Below are 24,838 nucleotides of genomic sequence, written 5' to 3'. Positions count from 1 at the left end.
TAACAAATAATAAAAAATGCTACACCGAACCGCTGCACAAATCGCTAGGCATGCTTAGAAAATCACTAGGCACATGCTTATAAATGGCGTAAAAAAACACTTCAAAAAGCGCTGAGCGTTTGCTTTACGCTAGCGCTTTTTGGTGTGCACTGGCCCTGACAGATATTGCATTGATAAACATGGGAGATATACGTTGAGACACGCATAAGAGGCATACATTTAGATAGGCCTGAAAGATAAATCGAATTTAAATCGAAATTGTGATCACCAAGATCACAATTTCGGAATCGTCAAAGCGGCAATTATCGCGATCACGTCATTTTCACATGGGGGAAGTTTGAAGAAGTGTGCTTGGCAAAACTCCGGATTCCTGTATGTCACATGACATACAGGAAGTATTTCGTGCATTAGAAGCTATGTCCAGAACTGATGCAGCTTGGGGGTAGAGTTGGGCGAACTGTTAGTTGAACTGCAGCCGAACTGTTCGGCTGCCCAACCTGTCATGTCGCTGTGGCTCTTACTACTTCCGGGTCGCAATGACCCGGAGTAGTACATCTGCACTGGCCCGGCGGAGCGCGTCCTAGATCGCGCTCCCGTTGCCGGGCACTCTCTGCGCATGTTTGTGACGTCACACACATGCGCAGAGAGTGCCCGGCAATGGGAGCGCGATCTAGGACGCTCTCCGCCGGGCCAGCGCAGACGTACTACTCCGGGTCATTGCGACCCGGAAGTAGTAAGAGCCACAGCGACATGACAGGTTGGGCAGCCGAACAGTTCGGCTGCAGTTCAACTAACAGTTCGCCCAACTCTACTTGGGGGACAGAGGAGGCACAGAGAGACGCAGAGAGAGCGGGCACAGATACACAAAGGGGGCAAGAGAGAGACCCAGAGGAGGCATAAAGAGGCAAAGGGGGCACAAAGAGACAGAGGAGGGAACAACTAGGCAAAGAGTGGGAACAAAGCTTGATTGGAAGGAAACCGTGCATCGAATCGAAATCGCAATTTCAGACAGAAATCGCTCAATTCAATTTTTTCCTAAAACCCAGGGCTGTGGAGTCGGTTCAAAAATCCACCGACTCCGACTCCTCAGTTTAGGATTCCTCCGACTCCTCTAATTTGCATATTACAATTTTGTTGATTAAAAGTATGTAACATGAAATTCGTCTCTTAACTGCCAACACTTAGGAATTTTACAAGACAACTGAAGTGAGAAGGATATGTAGACTACTATATTTATTCCCTTTAGACTAAAACTAGTCCTTGGTAAGAGTACTTGTAAAAGGTACAAATCGGAACAAAGAACATATATCAGGCCCTAGGCAATGTAAGTGTGGGTACATGTAAGAATGATGTGCAGGTACTCTGCAGGGGAATGAGGAGATTCTTCCTCTATTACACATTCTTCATGCACAATCTGAACAAGGTTTATGGGTGACAGACAACACCTCTGTGTTCAATGTGCACAGCATTCTCAGTGGATTCCCTGCAGCTCTGTGGAGAGTGCATATGTAGAGTATAGTACTACTGTGTAACAAAGTAAACCTGAGACAGATGAAATTAAAGTTTTATACATACCTGGGGCTTCCTCCAGCCGCCTTCAGGATAATCAGTCCCTCGTTGTCCTTCTCCACCACCTGGATCTTCTGCTATGAGTCCAGGTACTTGAGCCAGTCGGGCGTAGTGCGCATGCACACACTTCGCCACCGGGAGCATACTACACCTGTGCAGCACTATTGCGCAGGTGCAGAATGTTCCTGGCTGTGGGAGCGGCATGCGGCCGGACAGCGCTGACTGGCTGAATTACCAGGACTCATATCAGAAGATCCGGGTGGTGGAGGACAGCAAGGGACTGATTAGCCTGAAGGGGGCTGGGGGAAGCCTCAGGTATGTATAACACTTTACTTTTCATCCGTCTCAGGTACCCTTTAATTTGTAGTCACCAAACCAAATTTTAACAACATATCAAATTATTTGATTTCATCAGCAAAGGGAGTGCATACATTTGCATAAATCAGCATCAGTGCAGAATTATTTCCATCGCATTGACCATCTCTATTAGTGACACAGCTACACATCAGGCTTTATTCTTACAGCATATATGTTATTTAGTATATATGTTACGGCCAGAACCCGAAGTGTGGCCACTTCTAGTTCTGGCCGGCCACTTCGGGTTCTGGCCGGCCAATGCGCGAAGTGGCCGCAGCGCTGCGGCCAATGTGAGAAATGGAATGTTTACAGCCGTCTCGCCCGGCCAAATTGATGACAAACTTGCTTAATTTTAATGAAATGTAGCCGGCGGCAATGTCATAGAATAGATGAAGCCGCCGGCTTTCGCGCACTGCCTCTCCCCGATCCCCCCCCTCCCTCCTCTCGCCGCCTCCCATTACAATACGTAGCAGCCGGGCGGGGACATGCAGCCGGAGAGTCGTTCGTCGCAGCAGGGGCAGCAGAGCGGGGGAGGCTGCAGACATCGCTTCTGCCAGCACCCGCTCTGCAGGAACGGCAGGATTCCCCTGCCGCGACGAACGACTCTCCGGCTGCATGTCCCCGCCCGGCTGCTATGTATTGTAATGGGAGGCGGGGAGAGGAGGGAGGGTGGATCGGGGAGAGGCAGTGCGCGAAAGCCGGCGGCTTCATCTATGACATTGCCGCCGGCTACATTTCATTAAAATTAAGCAAGTTTGTCATCAATTTGGCCGCGGCGAGACGGCGTCAACAAAACCTTTCTCACATTGGCCGCAGCGCTGCGGCCACTTCGCGCATTGGCCGGCCAGAACCCGAAGTGGCCGGCCAGAACTAGAAGTGGCCACACTTCGGGTTCTGGCCGTAACATATATAAGAGATTCCTGTGTACACATCATATATACAGTCACAATCAGATGTGTATATCTGACCTTAAAAATACGGTAACTGCTTTATTGAAGCAGCACAAGTAACTAACTTTGATTGGTTTATTTCATTTTTGTGGACTGAGCACAGCTATTACTGTATATATACATTATTTTTAATAATTAACTATTATCTAAGAAATAGAACATTTTATCATATTTTCTATTTTAATTACAGTTACAAATTCCTTAGGAGTCGGTGCATTTTTTCCCGACTCCAGGCACCCAAAATTGCCCGACTCCACGACTCCGACTCCACAGCCCTGCTAAAATCGTTTAGGCCTACATTTAGAGCATGGGAGACATGCATTAAAAACAACTAGGGTGTAGGAGCCGTGCTGCCCAGGGAAGCTTGGAAGGTCAGAGTGGGCGGCTACGGAATTATGCTGACTAATGCGGGGCATACATGGCTCGATTTCTGCTGCTCGATTCCGCGCCCGATCGTTTTCCAAGCTTGATTCTGCAGGTGATTCACTTATCTTCCACTCGGTTCTCTTATCTTTTCCCATTGTCCTCCATGCAGAATCGAGCGCAGAAACGATCGGGCGGGAGATCGGACATGTCGGAAATTATCTATCGAGCCATCTAAATGGCTCAGAATTGAGGCGTGTATTCCCAGTATTAGGGACTAGAGTGCCGCAGGGGTGCAAACCTGTCATTAGGGACTGGAGTTCAGCAGAAGGATTGCTTGGGGGAAGAAGGTGCGCCTGGTGACTCTGGAGGCGATGATTTTGTAGTGGTGGCCTGATGGGAGGGGCTCGAAGAAGCGACTGCCAGGGTGGGAGGGGTTTTGCAAGTGTGGAGGAGGTCTAGCGGTGGCAGGGGCAATCAGAGGAGCATTTCCCCAGCGTTAATTACTCTTTGGAACTCTGTATTTATCACTGGCGGCTGCACCTGAGCACCAGATGACGAAGGAACAGAGGTTGGATTCAATGGTGGTTTAAAAGCTGGTCAGCATCTCACGTGACATTCCAATTTTTTTGTTTGCGCAGGAAAAATAACCTCCTATTATGCCTTCTTCAGAATTTTTGGTGGTGTTTAGTTCCAATCCTAAAGGGAACCTAAACTGAGAAGGATATGGATTTTTCCTTTTCAACATTATACCAGTTGCCTGACTCTCCTGCTGATCCTGTGTCTCTCTAATGCTGGGTTTACACAATACGTTTTGTTGTAAGAATCGTTCCGATAGATGCCTTCGATGATAAAATTCCGACATGTCCGATGTTTCCGCTCGATTTGTTTCTTATAGAAGTCAATGGAAAAAAGATAAGAAAAACATGTGGAAGATAAGAGAATCGAGCAGAAAATCGCATGGCTAATCGTTCGCCGAATCGAATGCAAAAACGTATTGTGTAAACCAAGCATTATGCTGGGAATACACCATACAATTTTCTGTTAGATTTTCTGTTATGCTGGGCATACACGGCAGTTAGGGCAGCCTTATCAATCGAGCCTGATGGCTCGATTGATAATATCCGACAGGTCTGATGACCTGCCGGATAGATTCCCCGCTCGATCCCCGCCGGCAGACAATAGCGGGGAATCGAGCGGCTGACCAGTCTCTACAGAAAATAATCTAATTATGCATTCTAAAGGGGCCCATACACTTACCGATTTTTTTTTTTTTTTTTTTTTTTTTTTTTTTTTTATTCCCCCCACCCCTGCTGATGTACAGCCGATTCGATCATTGTGATCAAATTGGCTGTGAAATCGCTGCGCAAACGCTGACCAAACAATTGATTTCTGTCCAAAATCGATCGTTCCCATTGATTCCTGTAGTTCCTGTCCGTGCGGAAGATTTCGCTCCATCGCCGGCAGGCCGGGAGTGCCTCGATAGCGGCGTTCGAATGACCGACGCAATACAGCGGCAACACATTACCTGTCCCCGCTGCTCCTTCTCCGCTGGGCTCCGAGTCTGGCAGGCTTCACTTTTTCCTGTCCCGGCAAGAAGTTTAAAAAGTAGAGCGCCCTCTACTGTTTAAACTTCCCCGGACACAGTACAGTGAAGCTGGAACCGAGCGCAGAGAAGACAGCAGAGACCGGGGGGACTCGCGCCGGCCGGATTAGGTAATGTATGCGGGCGGCGGCAGCTTCACAGATTTCATGCTGAAATTGATTCACAATCTGTTTGCAGTAAAGGCAGCCATACGATCGCTCTCTGATCAGATTCGATCAGAGAGGGATCTATCTGTCGGTCGATCTGATAGCAAATCGACCAGTGTATGGCCACCTTTACAGAAAGCTACAGCCCCTCAACAAGCATGCAGATCAGGTGCTCTGACTGAAGTCAGACTGGATTAGCTGCATGCTTGTTTCAGGTGTGTGATTTAGCCACTACTGCAACCAAAGAGATCAGTAGGGCTGCCAGGCAACTAGTATTGCTTCAGGGCTCGTTTCCACTATCGCGAATCTGCATGCGTCCAACGCATGCAGATCCGCACATGTAATACAAGTGGATGGGCCTGTTTCCACTGTAGCTGAGGTGCGTTTTTTTCAGCGTGAAAAAAACGCACAAAAGAGCCAACGATTTCGCCTGCATCGGGAATCCGTACGAATCGCCGCTAATGTATTTAATAGTAAAAACGCATGCGTTTGTTACATGCGTTTTTACCCGCGATTTCGCGTGCGATTTCGCACCTTTTTCAATTTTATTTAGCCCTGGCAGTGTCATGGTTAATTTCGCATGGCACCCTGCCATGCGAAATCGCATGCGAAATCGCGGGTAAAAACGCATGTGGAAACTCATCCGCATGCGTTTTTACAAGCGTCGGAATGCGGCCGAAATCGCGTCGCAACAGTGGAAACGAGCCCTAAAAGGAAACCTCCATATCCCTCCATTAAGGTTCCCTTTAAGTCGTATGGATGTTCTGAGGAACCAGACAGGTGGCACCCTGGAGACATGCAGTCTCACCAATGAAGGTCTGGGAGAGTATTGTGTATATTGGGTATATTTTGATCAAATAGCTTTGAAGAGAAACTCCGACCAAGAATTGAACTTTATCCCAATCAGTAGCTGATACCCCCTTTTTACATGAGAAATCTATTCCTTTTCACAAACAAACCATCAGGGGGTGCTGTATGACTGATATTGTGGTGAAACCCCTCCCACAAGAAATAAGAAAAGTATGTACTCTTGGCAGTTTCCTGTCTGAACCTTGCTGCTTTGTGGGAAATAGCTGTTTACAGCTGCCAATAAAACATACAGCAGCTAAATCACCTGCCAACAGTAAAAATGTTCACTGGAGTTCCTCTTTAACCCATGTTCATACTTCTGATAACCATGTGATTTAGGACTGATCGCGGTACAAATGTATCTGACACAGCCTTTCTGTGGTGTCCTTCCTGGTGTTTTTATCATGCATCCACGAGGATTATTTTAGCCTTTGGTATCGCAGACTGGTACATTTTTTTTATTCTGGTGCACACCCGATCGAATGTATATTGTGTGCCTCTGAGGTAGCGGCTTCTAGCTGTGAAACGTGTCGGCCTGCGTTGATATATTGGAAACCTGCTTTGTGCACCTGATCTTGAATCCATTATCAAAGAAAATTGAAGCGACTAATAAAGAATGATAGTTACTTCTGACAGTGTGATTGGCTCCCAAAGGATCCAAACAGTTTTTTTGTGCATTGATATATATTTATGGGGTGGGGCCTGGACTTATTTTATCATCTGGCTACAGTGGTTTGCAAAAGTATTCGGCCCCCTTGAAGTTTTCCACATTTTGTCACATTACTGCCACAAACCTGAATCAATTTTATTGGAATTCCATGTGAAAGACCAACACAAAGTGGTGTACACGTGAGCAGTGGAACGAAAATCATTCATGATTCCAAACATTTTTTACAAATTAAATAACTGCAAAATGGGATGTGCATAATTATTCAGCCCCCTTTGGTCTGAGGGCTCGTTTCCACTATTGCGGTGCGGAATCGCCTGGATTCCACCGCTGATGAAATCGCATGTGGATGCGATTCCGCATGCGTTTTTTGCCGCGAATTTGCATAGGTGAGGGTATATGCGATTTTAACCATGTCACTGCCTGTGTGAATTTACATTGGTACCTATGCGAATTCGCGGCAAAAAACGCATGGGGAAAACGCATGCGATTTCCCTATTAAATACATTGTGTGCGATTCGCCTGCATTCCACACGTAGGCGAATTCTGCAGGGTGTTCCGTGCAGATTTTCTCTGCACAATAAAACGCTCCCGCAGACGCATAAGTGAAAACAGGCCCATTCACTTATATTGTCTATGCGAATCCGCATACGCAAGACGCATGCGGATTCGCGATAGTGGAAACGGGGCCTCATTGCAATCAGTTGCCCATAGACATTTCCTGATGCGTGCTGATGACTAAATAGAGTGCACCTGTGTGTAATCTAATGTCAGTACAAATACAGCTGCTCTGTGATGGCCTCAGAGGTTGTCTAAGAGAATATTGGGAGCAACAACACCATGAAGTCCAAAGAACACACCAGACATGCCAGGGATAAAGTTATTGAGAAATTTAAAGCAGGCTTAGGCTACAAAAAGATTTCCAAAGCCTTGAACATGCCACGGAGCACTGTTCAAGCGATCATTCAGAAATGGAAGGAGTATGGCACAACTGTAAACCTACCAAGACAAGGCCATCCACCTAAACTCACAGGCCGAAAAAGGAGAGCGCTGATCAGAAATGCAGTCAAGAGGCCCATGGTGACTGGACGAGCTGCAGAGATCTACAGCTTAGGTGGGGGAATCTGTCAATAGGACAACTATTAGTCGTGCACTGTACAAAGTTGGCCTTTATGGAAGAGTGGCAAGAAGAAAGTCATTGTTAACAAAAAAAGCATAAGAAGTCCTGTTTGCCACCAGCCATGTGGGGGACACAGCAAACATGTGGAAGAAGGTGCTTCCCATCCCCACTGTCAAATGTGGTGGCAGCATCATGCTCGGGGGGTGCATCTCTTCAGCAGGGACAGGGAAGCTAGTCAGAGTTGATGGGAAGATGGATGGAGCCGAATACAGGGCAATCTTGGAAGAAAACCTCTTGGAGTCTGCAAAAGACTTGAGACTGGGGCGGAGGTTCACCTTCCAGCAGGACAACGACCCTAAACATAAAGCCAGGGCAACAATGGAATGGATTAAAACAAAACATATCCATGTGTTAGAATGGCACAGTCAAAGTCCAGCTCTAAATCCAATCGAGAATCTGTGTCAAGATCTGAAAACTGCTGTTCACAAACGCTGTCCAACTAATCTGCCTGAGCTGGAGCTGTTTTGCAAAGAAGAATGGGCAAGGATATCAGTCTCTAGATGTGCAAAGCTGGTAGAGACATACCCTAAAAGACTGGCAGCTGTAATTGCAGCAAAAGCTGGTTCTACAAAGTATTGACTCAGGGGGCCGAATAATTCCGCACACCCCACTTTGCAGTTATTGATTTGTAAAAAAAATGTTTGGAATCATGTATGATTTTCGTTCCACTTCTCTCGTGTACATTACTTTGTATTGGTCTTTCACGTGGAATTCCAATAAAATTGATTCATGTTTGTGGCAGTAATGTGACAAAATGTGGAAAACTTCAAGGGCGCCGAATACTTTTGCAAACCACTGTATATTCATTCAATATCTGGCTCTTTGCCTTTCTGTGGGGAGAGAGATGAAACTGTTTTCATGCTAAGGAAACTACAGCAGCGGTCAATCAATATTGTTCAAACTGAAGGAAGGCCAGCGATGTTGGGAGAAGTCTTTAGCTATTCTACATTCACATGAGAAGTTCATGAACTATCCTTTCAGTAATGCAGCATGTTAACATGGCTTTAGCTGATTGTATTCTCTAGTCCAACAAGGGATTTTTTTTATTTTTATTCTTTATAAAATAATTACTGTAAATGGCCTTTAGACAGAATGCATGTGGCCTTGTGGGGAAGGAGCAGTTCCTGTGTTTCTATGAACTGGCAGACTGCTTAGCTGAGCACAATGGATGCTTCCAGCTGCTATAAATAGTGCGGCGGTTAGCTGGGGGCTTTCACTATTGACAGGTGACCCCATGCTCTTATAGCAGAGCGAGCTGCAGCAGGGGAATGCCCTCTTCACTCAGTTTCTGGGAAAGGGAAACCGGCGGGACGTGGTAGTCAGGGCAGGTCTACTGTCTCACTTGGCAGTATATTATTATTATTATTTAGTATTTATATAGCGCCGACATATTACGCAGCGCTGTACAGTGTGTGTGTGTATATATATATATATATATATATATATATATATATATATATATATATATATATATATATATATATATATATATATATATATATATATATATATATATATATATATATATAATATATCTATCTATCTTGTCACTAACTGTCCCTCAAAGGAGCTCATAATCTAATCATAGCTGTTTAGTTTTTATGCTAACGTTTTCTTTCAACCTGCATACCATAACTAGAGAATTTTATAAGTAGACATTAACCTCCTGAGCGGTCTGGACGAGCTCAGCTCGTCCATCACCGCCGGAGGCTGCCGCTCAGGCCCTGCTGGGCCGATTTTTATCAAATAAAGTGCAGCACACGCAGCCGGCACTTTGCCAGCCGCGTGTGCTGCCTGATCGCCGCCGCTCTGCGGCGATTCGCCGCGAGCAGCGGCGAAAGAGGGCCCCCCTAGCCGCCTGAGCCCTGCGCAGCCGGAACAAAAAGTTCCGGCCAGCGCTAAGGGCTGGATCGGAGGCGGCTGACGTCAGGACGTCGGCTGACGTCGATGACGTCACTCCGCTCGTCGCTATGGCGACGATATAAGCAAAACAAGGAAGGCCGCTCATTGCGGCCTTCCTTGTTTATTCTGGGCGCCGGAGGCGATCGGAAGATCGCCTCCGGAGCGCCCTCTAGTGGGCTTTCATGCAGCCAACTTTCAGTTGGCTGCATGAAATAGTTTTTTTTTTATTTAAAAAAAACCCTCCCGCAGCCACCCTGGCGATTTAATCAGAATGCCAGGGTGGTTAAAGGAAATCTGAAGGCAAAAAAAAAAAATCAGTTGAACTTACCTGGGGGTTCTTGCAGCTCCCTGGAGTCATTCTTTGCCCATGCCCCCCTTCCGGCGACCGCTGCAAAGCTGGCCGGCCATGCACCTCCTCACTGCTTCCCTGTTTATGTGAGCATTCTGCGCATGCACAGGACGTGAAAATCGCTACTGCACAGAGCACTCCTAGCAACGTGAGTGTGATCAGACTGCGTGCTGCTCGCTGGAGGCAAACACCGTGAACACAGGGCGTAAGTTCAGCGCCGTCAGACGGAACTGAAGTTACTTATAAAACACTATAATTCGGCCTCCAGCAATTGCTGGAAGCTGAATTTTTTTTTTTTTTTTTTTTTTAATTCCCCATCATCCATGGCGGCCTGGAGGGGGAATAGTATTTAACACGGCCGGGACTTGTGCAGAAGCAGAATCAGCCATATATTAGCTGTATCCTGCGCCGATTCCTCTCGTACACCACTGGAGGTTCTCGGATGGCACAGGATGACTCCAGAGGGCTGGTTGCAAGAAGCCCCAGGTAAGTTAAACTGATTTTTTTTTTTTCTTTCTTTCTTGCCTTTAATAACCCTTTAAGGGCCCTCTTCCACGTAGGAACGCAATTGCAAAAATGCTGCAATGTGATCGCGTTTGGCTGTATTTTCCACTACTGTACCATGATTCCACCGTAGATCCATTGGTTGTACGCCTGATTGTCATCCAACAGACCAAAATCAGACAACAATCAGGCGATTTGGTTGAGCTTGTGCCTTAGGCCACATACACACATCACACCATAGTCTCTTGAAAATAAAAGATCACAGACCAATTTTTCCCCCTTCCATGTAGTAGGAGAGCCATACCTACACAGTCTTTTCTATGGAGCTGAACTCCCCATCAGATAAAAATCTTTGCAAGATGCTGCACACAAAGATGCTGTAGACATTCAAAGATCCATTCCTGCAAATTGCATTCATAGTCTGACAGTGATGGCTAACCTTGGCACTCCAGCTGTGACAAAACTACAAATCCCATCATGCCTCTGCCTCCCCGAGTTATGCTTAGAGCTGTCAGAGTATTGCAATGCCTCATGGGACTTGTAGTTCCACCACAGCTGGAGTGCCAAGGTTAGCCATCACTGGTCTATGAGATCTGCAGATCATCATATACACCTTGTTTAACTGACCTTCATCTGCATCATCTATGAATGCATGTTGCAGGAACAGATCTTTTGCAGATACTGATCTTTTGAATGTCTATAGCATCTGTGTGTGCAGCATCTTGCAAAGATTTTTATCTGATGGAGTTCAGCTCCATAGAATAGACTGTGAAGGTATGGCTCTAATACTACATGAAGGGTGGTAAGATTGGTCTGTGATCTTTCATTTTCCAAAGACTATAGTCTGATGTGTGTATGCACCCTTTGGCTTTGAAAATGTGCCCTCAAGAGAATTTCTGAGATGAGAACGATCACAGGTGAATCTATTAGGCAGGAGACACACTTGTCTGTTTTTGTGTGCATGTTCTGAAACGCCTGTTAATCAATGGGCTAATTCACACTTAAAGAAAATCTGTATTAAGAAAAACTGCCCCTAGGGGGTACTCACCTCGGGAGGGGGACGCCTTTGGATCCTATCGAGGCTTCCCCTGTCGTCCTGTGTCCCACGGCGGCGATACAGCCCCCGTAACGGCGGGGCTGTAAATATTTACTTTCCCTGCTCCAGAGCAGGCGCAGTAGCGGCTCTCGGCTCCGAAATAGGCAGAGATAGCTGATCCCAGACAGGCCCACTCTACTACGCAGGCGCAAGTCTCCTGCGCCATAGAGCGGACCTGACTGGGATCGGTTATTTCCATCTATTTCTGAGCGGAGAGCCGCAGCAGCGCCCCCGCTGGAGCCAGGAAAGGTAAATATTGCACTGCCTGACCAATTGCCGGCTGTGCTTTCTGAGGGGCAGACAGAGACCACTGTGGGACACAGGAGGACGGGGGAAGCCTCGATAGGATCCAGAAGCTTCCCCCTACTGAGGTGATTTTGTCAGTAGCAGTTACAGCTGCTGTAAAAAAAAAAGTGCACTTTTACTTCCTACAAAAACACACATGGGCCCATGTGCAATTCACTTTTTATCCCGAGTTTTCTCCTTGGAGATTATTTTTAATCTTTTATTTAAAATAACTTTCCAGCACTTTCCCATGGAAAAAGTAACAACTTATGACAAGTTGTAAAATCATCACTTAGGAAAAAACTCAGTAGAAAAGGTTAATTGCATATGGCCCCTGGTGTGCAGAAAACTGAAAGACAAGTGTGTCCCCTGCCTTAATCCCTTTTTTTTGTAAAGCTAGACATGCACTGCCCCAATTTATTTATTTATTTTTTATTTATTTTTTTGTATTAAATTCTTACCGTGTAGATTAGATGATGGATTCACTATACAGAAATCTCAAATCTCACAACAATCTGTTGGTCAAATGGTAATCTGATCGGTGTGATTGTGGTGTGAGATGCGTGTGTGCTGTGGAAGCTGCTGCTTATTGCATGTAGGCAACTGTGACACGCCCACAGTCTATACATACGGAATATTGCTAAAAATAAAGCCTGTTTACTTACCCCAGAGAGAAGCTAACGGGAAGCAGGAATCTAGGTCAGGCAGAGGGAGAGGGGACAGTCAATGCATTGATATGGCTCATCACAATTTCAAGACAGAATGCAAACAATTTCTAATAGGCTGTTTGGACTTCAGCCTGATCACATGCAGACCAATCCTATCCCATTTCTGTGACTGGAGATTCCGTTTCCAGCAAGCCCATCACAATTCTGTGAAATAGAACCCGAGCACGATGAAACTATGCAGTCCGAGGTCACCTTCAGTGATAACTTCATGTCAAAACGATAAGAAGTTCAAGAGGAACTTCAGCATAAACAAACATACTGTCATTAAGTTACATTAGTTATGTTAATTAAAATAGATAGGTAATATAATCTCTATGGGCCCATTCACACCTGAGCGGGAATCGCGGGGTGTAACTACAAATCAACCCCCCCTAGCAAAACTTTTTTATGGGGCCTCTTGACGTTCGCACCCTTTCCCTTGCCTCCCTTTGGTGACCCTCACAGCCTGGGGGCTCACAAGGGTCATAAAACAAGTGTGGCCATCAGGATCTTCACACCCATAACTAGTGTAGCCACAAATACACCTAATGTGCAGTATCAGAGAAAAGGTAGGTCGGTACTTAAACCCGCCCCCTCCCCCCCCCCCCCCTGCTGCTTCCCCTAGTTACGCCCCTGGTGCCATGTTTAGGGACTGCTTTTCTGAAATTCTCGATCAATCGTTTGAGGTGTCCAAAGTTTTTAGGGTGGTTATTGGACAGTAACTGTCACTAAGTTATCAAAAACCTTTTTCTGCAACAGGTATATAGCTTTATGAGCAAGTAGAGAAGTGTGGCCAAATTCTTTTAGGCCTTGTTCACATCTAAAATCACAAACGCAAGCGGTTTGCGATTTTATTTTTAATTCTCTCCCTGATGCAAGTTACATAGTTATTTTGGTTGAAAAAAGACATACGTCCATCGAGTTCAACCAGTATAAAGTACAACACCAGCCTGTTCCCTCACATATCCCTGTTGATCCAGAGGAAGGCGAAAAAACCCTTACAAGGCATGGTCCAATTAGCCCCTAAAGGGAAAAATTCCTTCCTGACTCCAGATGGCAATCAGATAAAATCCCTGGATCAACATCATTAGGCATTACCTAGTAATTGTAGCCATGGATGTCTTTCAACGCAAGGAAAGCATCTAAGCCCCCTTTAAATGCAGGTATAGAGTTTGCCATAACGACTTCCTGTGGCAATGCATTCCACATCTTAATCACTCTTACTGTAAAGAACCCTTTCCTAAATAAATGGCTAAAACATTTTTCCTCCATGCGCAGATCATGTCCTCTAGTCCTTTGAGAAGGCCTAGGGACAAAAAGCTCATCCGCCAAGGTATTATATTGCCCTCTGATGTATTTATACATGTTAATTAGATCCCCTCTAAGGCGCCTTTTCTCAAGTCAGGAAGTGAACTCTTTGACCCGGAAAAGAATAAATGCAATGTATTTATTCTTAAACGCTCACGCAATCGCTGCACAAAGCGATTTTGTGAGCGTTTGCTTTTTTCCTATACCTTCCATTGAGGCAAAATCGTCTCAAAAATGGTACAGGCAGCACTTTGCTGAGCGGATCAGAAACAAACCGCTCAGATGTGAACTCTCTCTCATAGAGAATCACTGCACAAGCGGTTTTAGGGAGATATTGAAAATCACCAGCGCTTAGTGTGAACCATACTGCAGGGCTAGCGGAGTCACAGGGCCGGGCAGAGCCATGTCAGCTGTGTGTGTGTGTATCTATTTGTATGTTTAGTGTGAAATGTTTTTGTATTTTGCATGCAGAGTGGAATATGTGACACCTTTTTGTTCTCCTCTCCAGATCAGGATGGTGAATTATCTGGAACGTTATCTCTGGTTTTAACACAATGCTGCAAGCGGATAAAGGACACAGTACAGAAGCTGGCCTCTGACCACAAAGACATCCACAGTAGCGTGTCCCGGGTGGGGAAGGCCATTGATAAGGTAGGTTTGCCTTTCCTTCTCACTGTAGTCTACGTATCTCCAGCCAGTGCCTGGAATGCTGTTTTGTTAGTACATCTGCTGGATACATTCTAGACCGGAGGCGCCCAAAAAGCGTGAGGAGCAACTTGTCACCCTAATATTATGGAAAATGAGGCACGGCGATGTGAAAAGATGCCGGTAGGGGCCCTTGACCGCTAGCTGGCTGTCATCCAATCAGAAAATCAGGTTGCTGGCATTTTGCGGGCCGCTTACAGCACCAGGATTCACATGTACATTGCAGTGCTGTTTTCCAAGTATTGTGATTTATTTTTGGGGGCAATCGCTGACCTGCTGCACTTTTGCTGCATTTGGGTTCCTATACCATGTATAAGAGTGCTGGGAAATCCCAGTACAATCATGCCGTTGCGATTTGGCTTTGAAAAAGTTTTCCAGATCAGCAATGGCCATGAACAACATATAGCCTTAGGGTGCATACACACATCAGACTATATAGTCTTTGGAAAATGAAAGATCACAGACCAATCTTACCACCCTTCATGTAGTATGAGAGAATTTCTACACAGTCTATTCTGTGGAGCTGAACTCCCCATCAGAAAAAATCATTGCAAGATGCTGCACACACAGATGCTGTACAGACACAAAAGATCTGTTCCTGCCAAAAATCCATTCCTGCAAATTGCAATGATAGTCTATGAGATCTGCAGATCATCATACACACATGATTTAACTGACATTCATCTGCAGATCCGCAGATCTGAAAATCCATCCTGGTGGATCTGATCTGCAGATGAATATCAGTTAAATCATGTGTGTATGATGATCTGCAGATCTCATAGACTATCATTGCAATTTGCAGGAATGGATTTTTGGCAGGAACAGATCTTTTGCAGATACTGATCTTTTGTGTCTGTACAGCATCTGTGTGTGCAGCATCTTGCAATGATTTTTCTCTGATGTGGAGTTCAGCTCCATAGAAAAGACTGTGTAGAGTATGGCTCTCATACTACATGGAAGGGGGTAAGATTGGTCTGTGATCTTTCAGTTTCCAAAGACTATAGTCTGATGTGTGTATGTGGCCTAAGCTTTTCTGAAGGTGGTGCGGATCTTTCTCTTCATTTGCTACAGTTTGAGTCCCATGGTGTCCGGGACTATTGGATCTGCACACCTGACCATCTGAAATTGATGGAAGCCAAGCAAGTGCGACTCCACACTCAAAATTCCTCTAGCAACTACAGTTCAGGAAATGCTTTTGAAAACTAAGAACACCCTGAGAATCCCCCATGAATAGATGGACTAGTCCAAAAACCTGTCAGTTCTGACAGATGTTTAACTGCTTACTTTTTCCGCCGGAGTGGTCTTTTAACGACACCGGGACTTTTGCAGGATCAGGGTGAGCTGTTCTTCAGCTTTGCCCTACGCCCAAATTTCCTGCCAATTTTCCATGGGCCAAGAAACTAGCATGTGTGCAATGGCTCAGAAATTGGTTGCATTGTCAGTTGGGCATGCACTTGTCGGCACAGATTTTCATCCGATTTGATTATAATAATCGAATCGGATGGTTGATCGGCTGCCAAGTTGCCTGATGTCTGGCTGCCGTAAGACTACAGCACATCCAAGACTAACAACCACACAGCAGGAATCCTGATTTAGAATCTCCGTCGCAGAACAAGAAGAAAAAGTAAAAAAATAAATAAATACAACACACATCAATCCAGTCTGCTTGCAATTACAATGTTGCTCCACCAGAAGCTTGCACCACCCTATGTGGAAAGTTCGAGTCCTTGAAATCCAGCCATACAGACCATTAACGAATGAATTTATGTATGGTGTTATTATCTGAGGCCACCATCTGTTCCATAAACATGATCTCCCCTCCTCCCACTCTATAGCAACACAACGTCTGTACAGAACTCTGGCCCCAAACTGCCCCCCAGGGAGTCACCACTAACTACCGGCAGAATTGTAATCTCTCCGCTTATGCTCGTCTTCCTGCTTTTTTATCAGATTTCTACACGGATTGGTGAAATTTGCTCATCCCAAGAGTGTTGTTAGGTTTACTAAGGTAAACCTGTCACCAGACAGCAGGAATTCTGGAGATTACCTATTGTGATCATGTCATTGTAGCAGGCAAAGGCTTTGCAGACCAGTTGGCAAACACAGTTGAAAGCCCTGTCTTGGTACCTAGAGTCAAGCAGCAGTAAGAATTGTGTTGAAATCCATATATTCTGTAGTTCATCTGATAACAATGCTTTCAAGGTTTCCTTTAGAAAAAATGACATTTCACTTTGGGTAAAAATAAGTGAGTGAATAAAAAGTAAAATCATAATAAACAATAACCTATTTTTACAAAAGGTTTGTAAAAGGGAGCCGTATTGAAGAATGTTAGTTTGTTATGCAGCGCCGCAGTCATCCCGCATAGTAGCATGTCTAGTGAGTCCTCTCATGAAAACCTATTTTTAAACTTGGGCTATTTCGGCTATTACTCTGACCAGTGTGAGAGACCGGCTTGTTCTCTGTGTGTATTCATCACTGTTGCTGATGGGATGACCTGACAAGTACCATAGTCGGTTTGTGGCTGTAGCCAGAGCAAGCTTGTTTCTCCCATTTAAATACAGTATATAAGCACATCTCTGCTTTAACAGACTTGCACGTAAACTGGTTCTTAATGATTAAGTGCAGCAATAGATTGGCTTCTGTGACAGCAAATCATTAGTTGCCATTTTCTTACCTTGCCTCTGTTGGTTGCTTGAGGGCCCATTTCCACAATCGCGAATCTGCATGCGTTTTCTGCACGCAGATTCGCACAACCAATACAACTTAATTAGCCTGTTTCCACTTGTCAGGAAAATAGAGCGTTTTTCTGTGCAGGAAAAATCTGCACAGCGGAGCCATCAGAATTCGCACACCGCAAGGTGGGGTGCGATTCACATACAGTGTAATTAATAGGAAATTTGCATGCGTTTTCGCTATGCGAATTTGCGTACTTTTTTGCCTAAAATCAACGTAAAAGCACACAGGGACTGACATGGTTAAATTCACATACTTACAAAAAAAACACGAAAGCGTTTGAGAATTTGCTGTAAACTTTGTATCTGCATGCGAATTTGTTTTTGCGTTTTCTACAACGAATTAGCACCGCACAAGTGGAAACGGGCCCTGAGAGTTTTTGCACTTCTACTTTCATTAGACCTCTAAAATGTTTTTCTTAAGGGAACCTGAGAAGTATATGGATGCTGCCATATTTATATCCTTCTAAATAATATCAGTTGCCTGGTTATCCTGCTGGTCTACTTGGCTGCAGTAGTGTCTGAATCGCACCAGAAACCAGCATGCAGCTAATCTTGTCACATCTAACAATGTCAGAAACACCTGAGCTGCTGCATGCTTGTTCAGGGTCTATGGCTAATAGTATTAGAGGCAGAGGATCAGCAGGATAGCCAGGCAACTGGTATTGCTTAAAAGGAAATAAATATGGCAGCCACCATATTCCTCTCGCTTTAGGTTCCCTTTAAAGGGTATTTCCGCTTTCTGTAAGGAAAAAAATTGGGGAGAATTTGCCTTCTTCCCCAGTGAGAGACAACCGCTGCAGCATTTTGAAGCTCCCAGCAGTGTCTCACACCTCCAACCGGCGCAATGCATGCTGGGGGATTGTGGTGGTTGGAGGTGCACAACACTGCTGTGACCCTAGAGCTGCAATCCCTTCTTGGCAAGGAAAGGGTTAACCTACTGTGTTTACATATTAGCTGTGTCTTCCAAGTAATTTCTGAGCTGACTCAGCAGAGAGATCAAATTACACTTGTGCTTAGTCATAGATGAGAGGAAATTAGACAGGCTCTAAACACACACAGGGTGGATTTTTCTGCTTTTACCTTGTGTCCTGTGCAAGAGTTCAGGTTCACTTTAAACAGTGCTAAAAGCCACGGATGCATGTTTCAGGTTTTGTTTGTGTTTCTGCCTTTAATCATCAGACTATCTTGCTTTCCTAAGCGGCGTTACCAGTGCAAATTGCCCTAACGTCAGCTGGAATTCTGAGAAGCGATCTCGCTGGCATAGATCTTGTTATAACAGACCTGTGGGAGTAAATATTTACACGTCAGTGGAATAATAATTACACAATATTATTTGTGACCTACGTGGAGGCTGAGTCATGATGTCGTACCTGCTCAGGCTCTGTATAGCTGCTGTTTATGAATAAAGCTCTGGGGACGAGATGTCTCCTAAGCTGTCAGTGGAAGTAGACTTTCTGTGTTTCTAGGAACTGGAAGAGAGTAGACTGTACTACTAGCCATACATGGATTGACAACTGCCCGATATGCCAAGTAGGCAATCACTTTTCAATGGAAGATTGATTTTGTACAGTAGTGATTGACTTTACCGTCTTATGCACACAATCTTTATTGAATCAATATTACCAAAAAATTTTCAAACACATCAGTATATGGCCTGTAGATGCAGCACGATACTATGTAGCCATTGAAACCACACTGATGGCTCGCAATCACTTTTTTCATTGTTAGAATTGACAAAAACAATAGAAAGTTGGTTTATTTGGCATGTTTGGGGGGGGGGGGGGGAGAGTGGGATGGATGATACAATTACTGGATAGCCTTAATAAGGCTTGCGGGTGAAATGTGGCCCTCCTTGCCATTTTATGTGGCCCTCCAGAGCTTCAAATGTGCATCATTGTAAGCAGTGGAACCACGACAGCACACTGCCTTCCCATCCAGAGGAGCACTCCAGTGACTATGCTTGTGGTTGAAGCATTGTCAGTTTGACGTAGGGTGCAGCAGCAACCCATGGAATAACTCAGCAAAATTACCATGGGGGACCCCTCTTGGCATCCAAACCTCTTATGTGGCTGGCATCTTTCCTTGGGCCACATTTCATCTTGACTATTTTCCGCCAGCAACACCGGGGCAGGTAAATATTAAACTGCTCCGCAGCGCTACTCTGCAGAAGGGGGAGGAGCTGCCCCCCCTTGTTCGCTATGGTTACGCCACTAAGTTTTAGACTGTTCGGTAAATGTTAAATCGTAATAAACAATTTGGCCCCCTACTTAGACTAGATTTTTGCCTTTTACTAGTTGAGTTTGACACCCCTGAACCATATGTTTAAAACTGCTTATATTTTACAATATTCATTTATAAATTATTAAAACAGCGCTTGCCCATTGTAAAATCTTTTCATTCCCTGATTTACATTCTTAAAGTGCACCTGAAATAAACTAAATAAAAGGATTTATATATTACCTGGGGCTTCCTCCATTCCCTGTAGACCTTGGGCACCGTTGCTGTCAATCCGGTCCCGTCGGTTCCGCTGCTGGCAGCCCTGGTATAGTCCCCAACTGCGTATGTGCGGAGCCACGCGCCTCCTTGGTTGCACTCCTGAAGCCAGAAGCATTCTGCATTTGCACCTTCGCAAGCCTTAACCTCCCTGGCGGTTAATTTTTTTTTGCCAAATTGGCAAAAACCCTTTTTTTTTTTTTTTTTTTTTTTTTTTGTTTCATGTAAAGCTACCAGAGTGGTAGCTACATGAAACACCACTAGAGGGCGCATGTGTCCCTCTAGTGCGATCGTCGCCGGCATTTATAGCAAACAGGGGAACGCGTATATAACGCGTTCCCCTGTTTGGCTTCTCCTGTCGCCATGACGACGATCGGGATGACGTCATGGACGTCAGCCGACGTCCTGACGTCAGGCACACCCGATCCAGCCCATAGCGCTGCCCGGAACTTATTGGTCCGGGCAGCGCAGGGCTCTGGGGGGGGGGGCCTCTTTCGCCGCTGCGTGCGGCCGATCGCCGCAGAGCGGCGGCGATCAAGCTGTGCGCGCAGCTAGCAAAGTGCTAGCTGCGCGCACAGCACTTTACAGCACACAAATCGCTGCACCAGGGGCTGAGATCTCCCCCTGCGCGGCATAGCCCGAGCTCAGCTCGGGCTTACCGCCAGGGAGGTTAAAGTAAACCTAAACTGAAAATGAACAGTCAAAATAGACAAACACACGTTATACTTGCCTCCCGTGTAGTCTACTCATCATTCTCTTTCTCCTCTCCTGCATCCCGTCTGTCCACTGTGATGGATGGAATTCTCCATCCTCTGTTTTAAAAATGGCATTGACCCTGTAACAGCTTCCTGGTCAGCACACTGTTAAACTGTAATATCACCCAGCCTTAAAGGGACACTTAAGTCAAACAAAAAAATGAGTTTTACTCACTAGGGCTTCCAATAGCCCCCTGCAGCTGTCCGGTGCCCTCGCCGTCTCCCTCCGATCCTCCTGGCCCCGCCAGCAGCCACTTCCTGTTTCGGTGACAGGAGCTGACAGGCTGGGGACGCGAGTGATTCTTCGCGTTTCCAGACACATTAGCACCCTCTATGCTGCTATATGGTATATGATATATGCTATAGCAGCATAGATGGCGCTATTGTGGCCAGGAACGCGAAGAATCACTCGCGTCCCCAGCCTGTCAGCTCCTGTCACCAAAACAGGAAGTGGCTGCCGGCGGGGCCAGGAGGATCGGAGGGAGACGGCGAGGGCACCGGACAGCTGCAGGGGGCTATTGGAAGCCCTAGTGAGTAAAACTCATTTTTTTGTTTGACTTAAGTGTCCCTTTTTTTAAAGGGAACCTAAAGCGAGTAAAATTATTTAAAATAAACACGACATAGCTGCAAATGAATATTACATACTTACCTCACTGTCAGTTCCTCTCAGAAGCTCACCATTTTCTTCTTACAGTGATTCCGTCTAGTTCTGACAATATTTTGTCAGAACTGAAAAATACCAGTTGCTGTCAGTTATATATGAGCAGCTGTCGGTTACAACTGAATGTGCAAGGTAATGTCCATGCTTCCCTATGGCTCAAGTGGGTAATATTACAGTCGCTACGTGAGCGCGACTGTGGTGGCGCAGTCTTGGGCCAGGCATGCGCAAACTACTAATGCTGACAGCAGGAGACTGGAGTGGCCCGGAAAGAAGGCGATGGAACCCACTGAGTGCAGGTGGCTACGGGAAGCCCTAGGTAAGGATAAATCCTTGTGTTATGCTTACCTCAGGTTTAAATTAGATTTCAGCTTCTTTGCCATCATCCCAAATGATAATCTGTCATAATTCTGAAGGTACCGGTAGCTGTTTGGTGGCAGTATGAGTGTCTGTCCTGGTGATGACCAGATATCTACAAGCTCTTTGTGTTTTTCCACAGAATTTTGATGCTGACATCAGCAGCGTGGGCATCGATGGTTGCTGGCAGGCTGACAGCCAGCGGATCCTCAATGAGGTGATGGTGGAACACTTCTTCAGGCAAGGAATGCTGGATGTGGCTGAAGAACTGTGCCAGGTTGGTATTCTCTGCATGGAAACTACATGCATGTGTTCAAGTATAATATTACTAAGCACCAGCCCCACTATATGCTGTATTCTACCTCACCTCCTCCAGCTCTGTACCGTGTAGGCCTGAGGTCGAGCATCATTGTTGACCTATGCCTCTTCCAGCTGCACACAGGGGGAGCTTATGCCTGTACACCTTTCCCAGAGGGCAGATGGATGGGAGGGGGGGGGGGGGGGGGGGAGGTCAGCATTTTAACGTTTTAAGCAGTGTGGCACACCTCCGACCGGCGCAATGCATGCTGGGGGATTGTGGAAGTCAAAGGTGCACGAAACTGCCCGGACCTAAAGTTGCTTTCCCTCCCTGGGGAAGAGGGTGAAACCCATCGTGGTGGTGGTGGGGGGGGGGGTAGAAGCTCTGCATGAGTAATGCCCACACACACACACACACACACACACACACACACACACACACACACACACACACACACACACACACACACACACACACACACACACACACACACACACACACACACACACACACACACACACACACACACACACACACACACACACACACACACACACACACACACACACACACACACACACACACACACACACACACCCTCTGTTATGGGGAGGTTAATTTTATATATTTTCATATATAGGTTCTGTGTTGCCATTAAGACCACAAAGAATTAAAAAGTGCAGAGGGATTAGGGGCTGATGACGGACCATGTGACTAGAACAAACCATTTGTAGAGAGCAGGCCAGTCTCTGCTTTCTGGTGGGATGCAGGCAGCACAGTGGAGTAGTGCATAGCTGGGTCCCTCTTTGGAATACTGGTTAGGGCGCAATCTGCATAGAGTTTGTATGTTCTCCCCATGTCTGCATGGGTTTCCTCTACATCCCAAAAAACATACAGGTAAATTAATTGGCTTTCCCCTAAATTGGCCCTAGACTACAATGGACATTTGACTATAGAAGCAATTCAGTTGTGAGCTGCTCTGAGGGGCAGTTAGTGCTAAGACTATATACACTCTGTAAAGTGCTGCAGAAGACATCAGTGCTATATGAAGACTAATGATAAAGGGAAGTCTACCATTATTCCTGAAGTCCAGTGGCTAGATAGTGTACTGGTTAAGGACTCTGCCTATGAGATGGGTGACCAGGGTTTGAATCCTGGCTAGGGGTACCTATTCAGTAAGAAGTCCTTGGGCAAAACTCCCTAACACTGCAGGGTGGTCCCTCTCCAACAGGAGAAAAGTGCTATACAAATGTTAGGATTAAGAGAAATGTTAGGTGTTAATTGTGAACCCTATATGGGCTCCGTCACACCAAAGAGCGTTTTGCGGGTCGTTTTAGTTTAACTACTTAAGTACCAAGGTGATTGAAATCTACGCCCTGTTTTGGTGGGCTCCTGGCTGGCAGGGCGTAGATTTCAATCACCGTCTGCAGCGCGCATCCGCCTTTCCGTTGCTCCCCGCTGATCGCGCCGCTCAAACCCAACATCTCTCGCCGCAGTTCACTGGCTCTGCCTGTCTCTATGATGACAGAGCCATGTAAGTCAGTCAGGAGCTGATTTCATTGGCTCCTGGCTGTGTATCAATGTAAGCCGCTCCCATTGGCTTACATTGATAGACATGGTCAGGAGCCAATGAAAGTGGCTCCTGACCGGCTCACATGACTCTGCCGTCATAGAGACGGCACAGTGGCTGTCGGCAGGATTCCGGCGTATGGCGATTGCGGCGGGTATGTGCGGCGATTCGTCGGTATTCCGTCTTTGTACCAGTGGTCTCTGGTCCTTAAGGGGGCAGAGACCGCTGGTACCTAAAGGACCTCTTTCGCGAATGAGGAAAAAAATAAAAAGTGGTTTATGCATAAACTATTAAACATCCTTCTAAAATAAATTAAAAAGTGTGTTTTTTTTTTTAAAGAGAATCTGTACTCTAAAATTCTTACAATAAAAAGCATACCATTCTATTCTTTATGTTCTCCTGGGCCCCTCTGAGCTGTTTCTGCCACTCCCTGCTGCAATCCTGGCTTGTAATTAACAGTTTTAGGCAGTGTTTACAAACAATAGACTGGCTTCTAACCAGAGTATCATAGGCTGAGAACTGCTTACTGTGTGACTGATGCAGAGCTTGGAGGGGGTGTGTAAAGCTTCTGCCAATAACAAGCAGTGCTGCACATTCCACACATTCCAGCCTCAACCCGACAGACACGACAGAGGAAAGAAGATAAGATTTATTACAGAGACAGTGCGAGTAGGAAAGGCTGCAGTAAGACAGACCACATTAGAACAGTAATAGGAACTTATAGGACAGATGAAATAAGGCTCAAAAATGTGTTACAGAGTTTCTTTAATGAATGGTTTCATCAAAGCAACATGTAATCCTCAGTGTAAACACTGACGGATGACGGACTAGGAGGCTAATCCATTTGTTAGGGGGGGGGGGGGGTGTTTTCTTTTCTTTCTTTCTTTCTTTTTTTTTTCTTTTTTTAAATTTCATTTCACAAACATAACTTCTGCCTACCTAGTTTTCAGTGGTGTAATCCATTGCTGGCAGGAATCGCGGTAATAACGGCTCCGTATGTGTTTACATTGTTGCCGGGCAACCAGACTCCTGGTCTGTGCAGAGAGTCATCTGTTATCAGCTGCTGGGAGAATCAGCCAGAAACAGCCCCATCTACACCATACGATTCTTTGTCCAATTCAATTCATTGTTTTGATTTGATTCAATCTGACTTGTCCGATTCATGATTCGATTCAATTTGAATCAAATTGAATCAAATCATGAATTGGACAGGTCAGATTGAATCAAATCAGTTGAATTGGACAAAGAATAGTATGGTGTAGATGGGGCTGATTCTCCCAGCAGCTAATAACAGATGACTCTCTGCACAGACAGATCGACTCTCTGCACAGACTGGAGTCTGGTTGCCCGGCAACAATGTAAACACATACGGAGCCATTATTATAACAGCTGTAACGGCGATTCCTGTCAGCAATTGATTACACTAATG

General features: G+C 45.7%; 1 protein-coding gene across 1 annotated transcript in view; it reads left to right on the top strand.

Annotated features, from left to right (window-relative positions):
• The window catches only part of RMND5A (required for meiotic nuclear division 5 homolog A), a 59,911-nt gene that overhangs the window by 16,103 nt on the left and 18,970 nt on the right, over window positions 1-24,838 (top strand). The window contains exons 2-3 of the mRNA XM_068275271.1: window positions 14,347-14,489; window positions 21,684-21,818. Coding sequence (XP_068131372.1) covers window positions 14,347-14,489; window positions 21,684-21,818 — 278 coding nt within the window. The remainder of the gene's footprint in view (window positions 1-14,346; window positions 14,490-21,683; window positions 21,819-24,838) is intronic.

This window comes from Hyperolius riggenbachi, chromosome 1 (genome assembly GCF_040937935.1).
Source record: "Hyperolius riggenbachi isolate aHypRig1 chromosome 1, aHypRig1.pri, whole genome shotgun sequence".
In the NCBI taxonomy this organism is placed as follows: Eukaryota; Metazoa; Chordata; class Amphibia; order Anura; family Hyperoliidae; genus Hyperolius; species Hyperolius riggenbachi.
The sequence above is the reverse complement of the archived record's forward strand: the minus strand, read 5'-3'. Positions and strand labels throughout refer to the sequence as shown.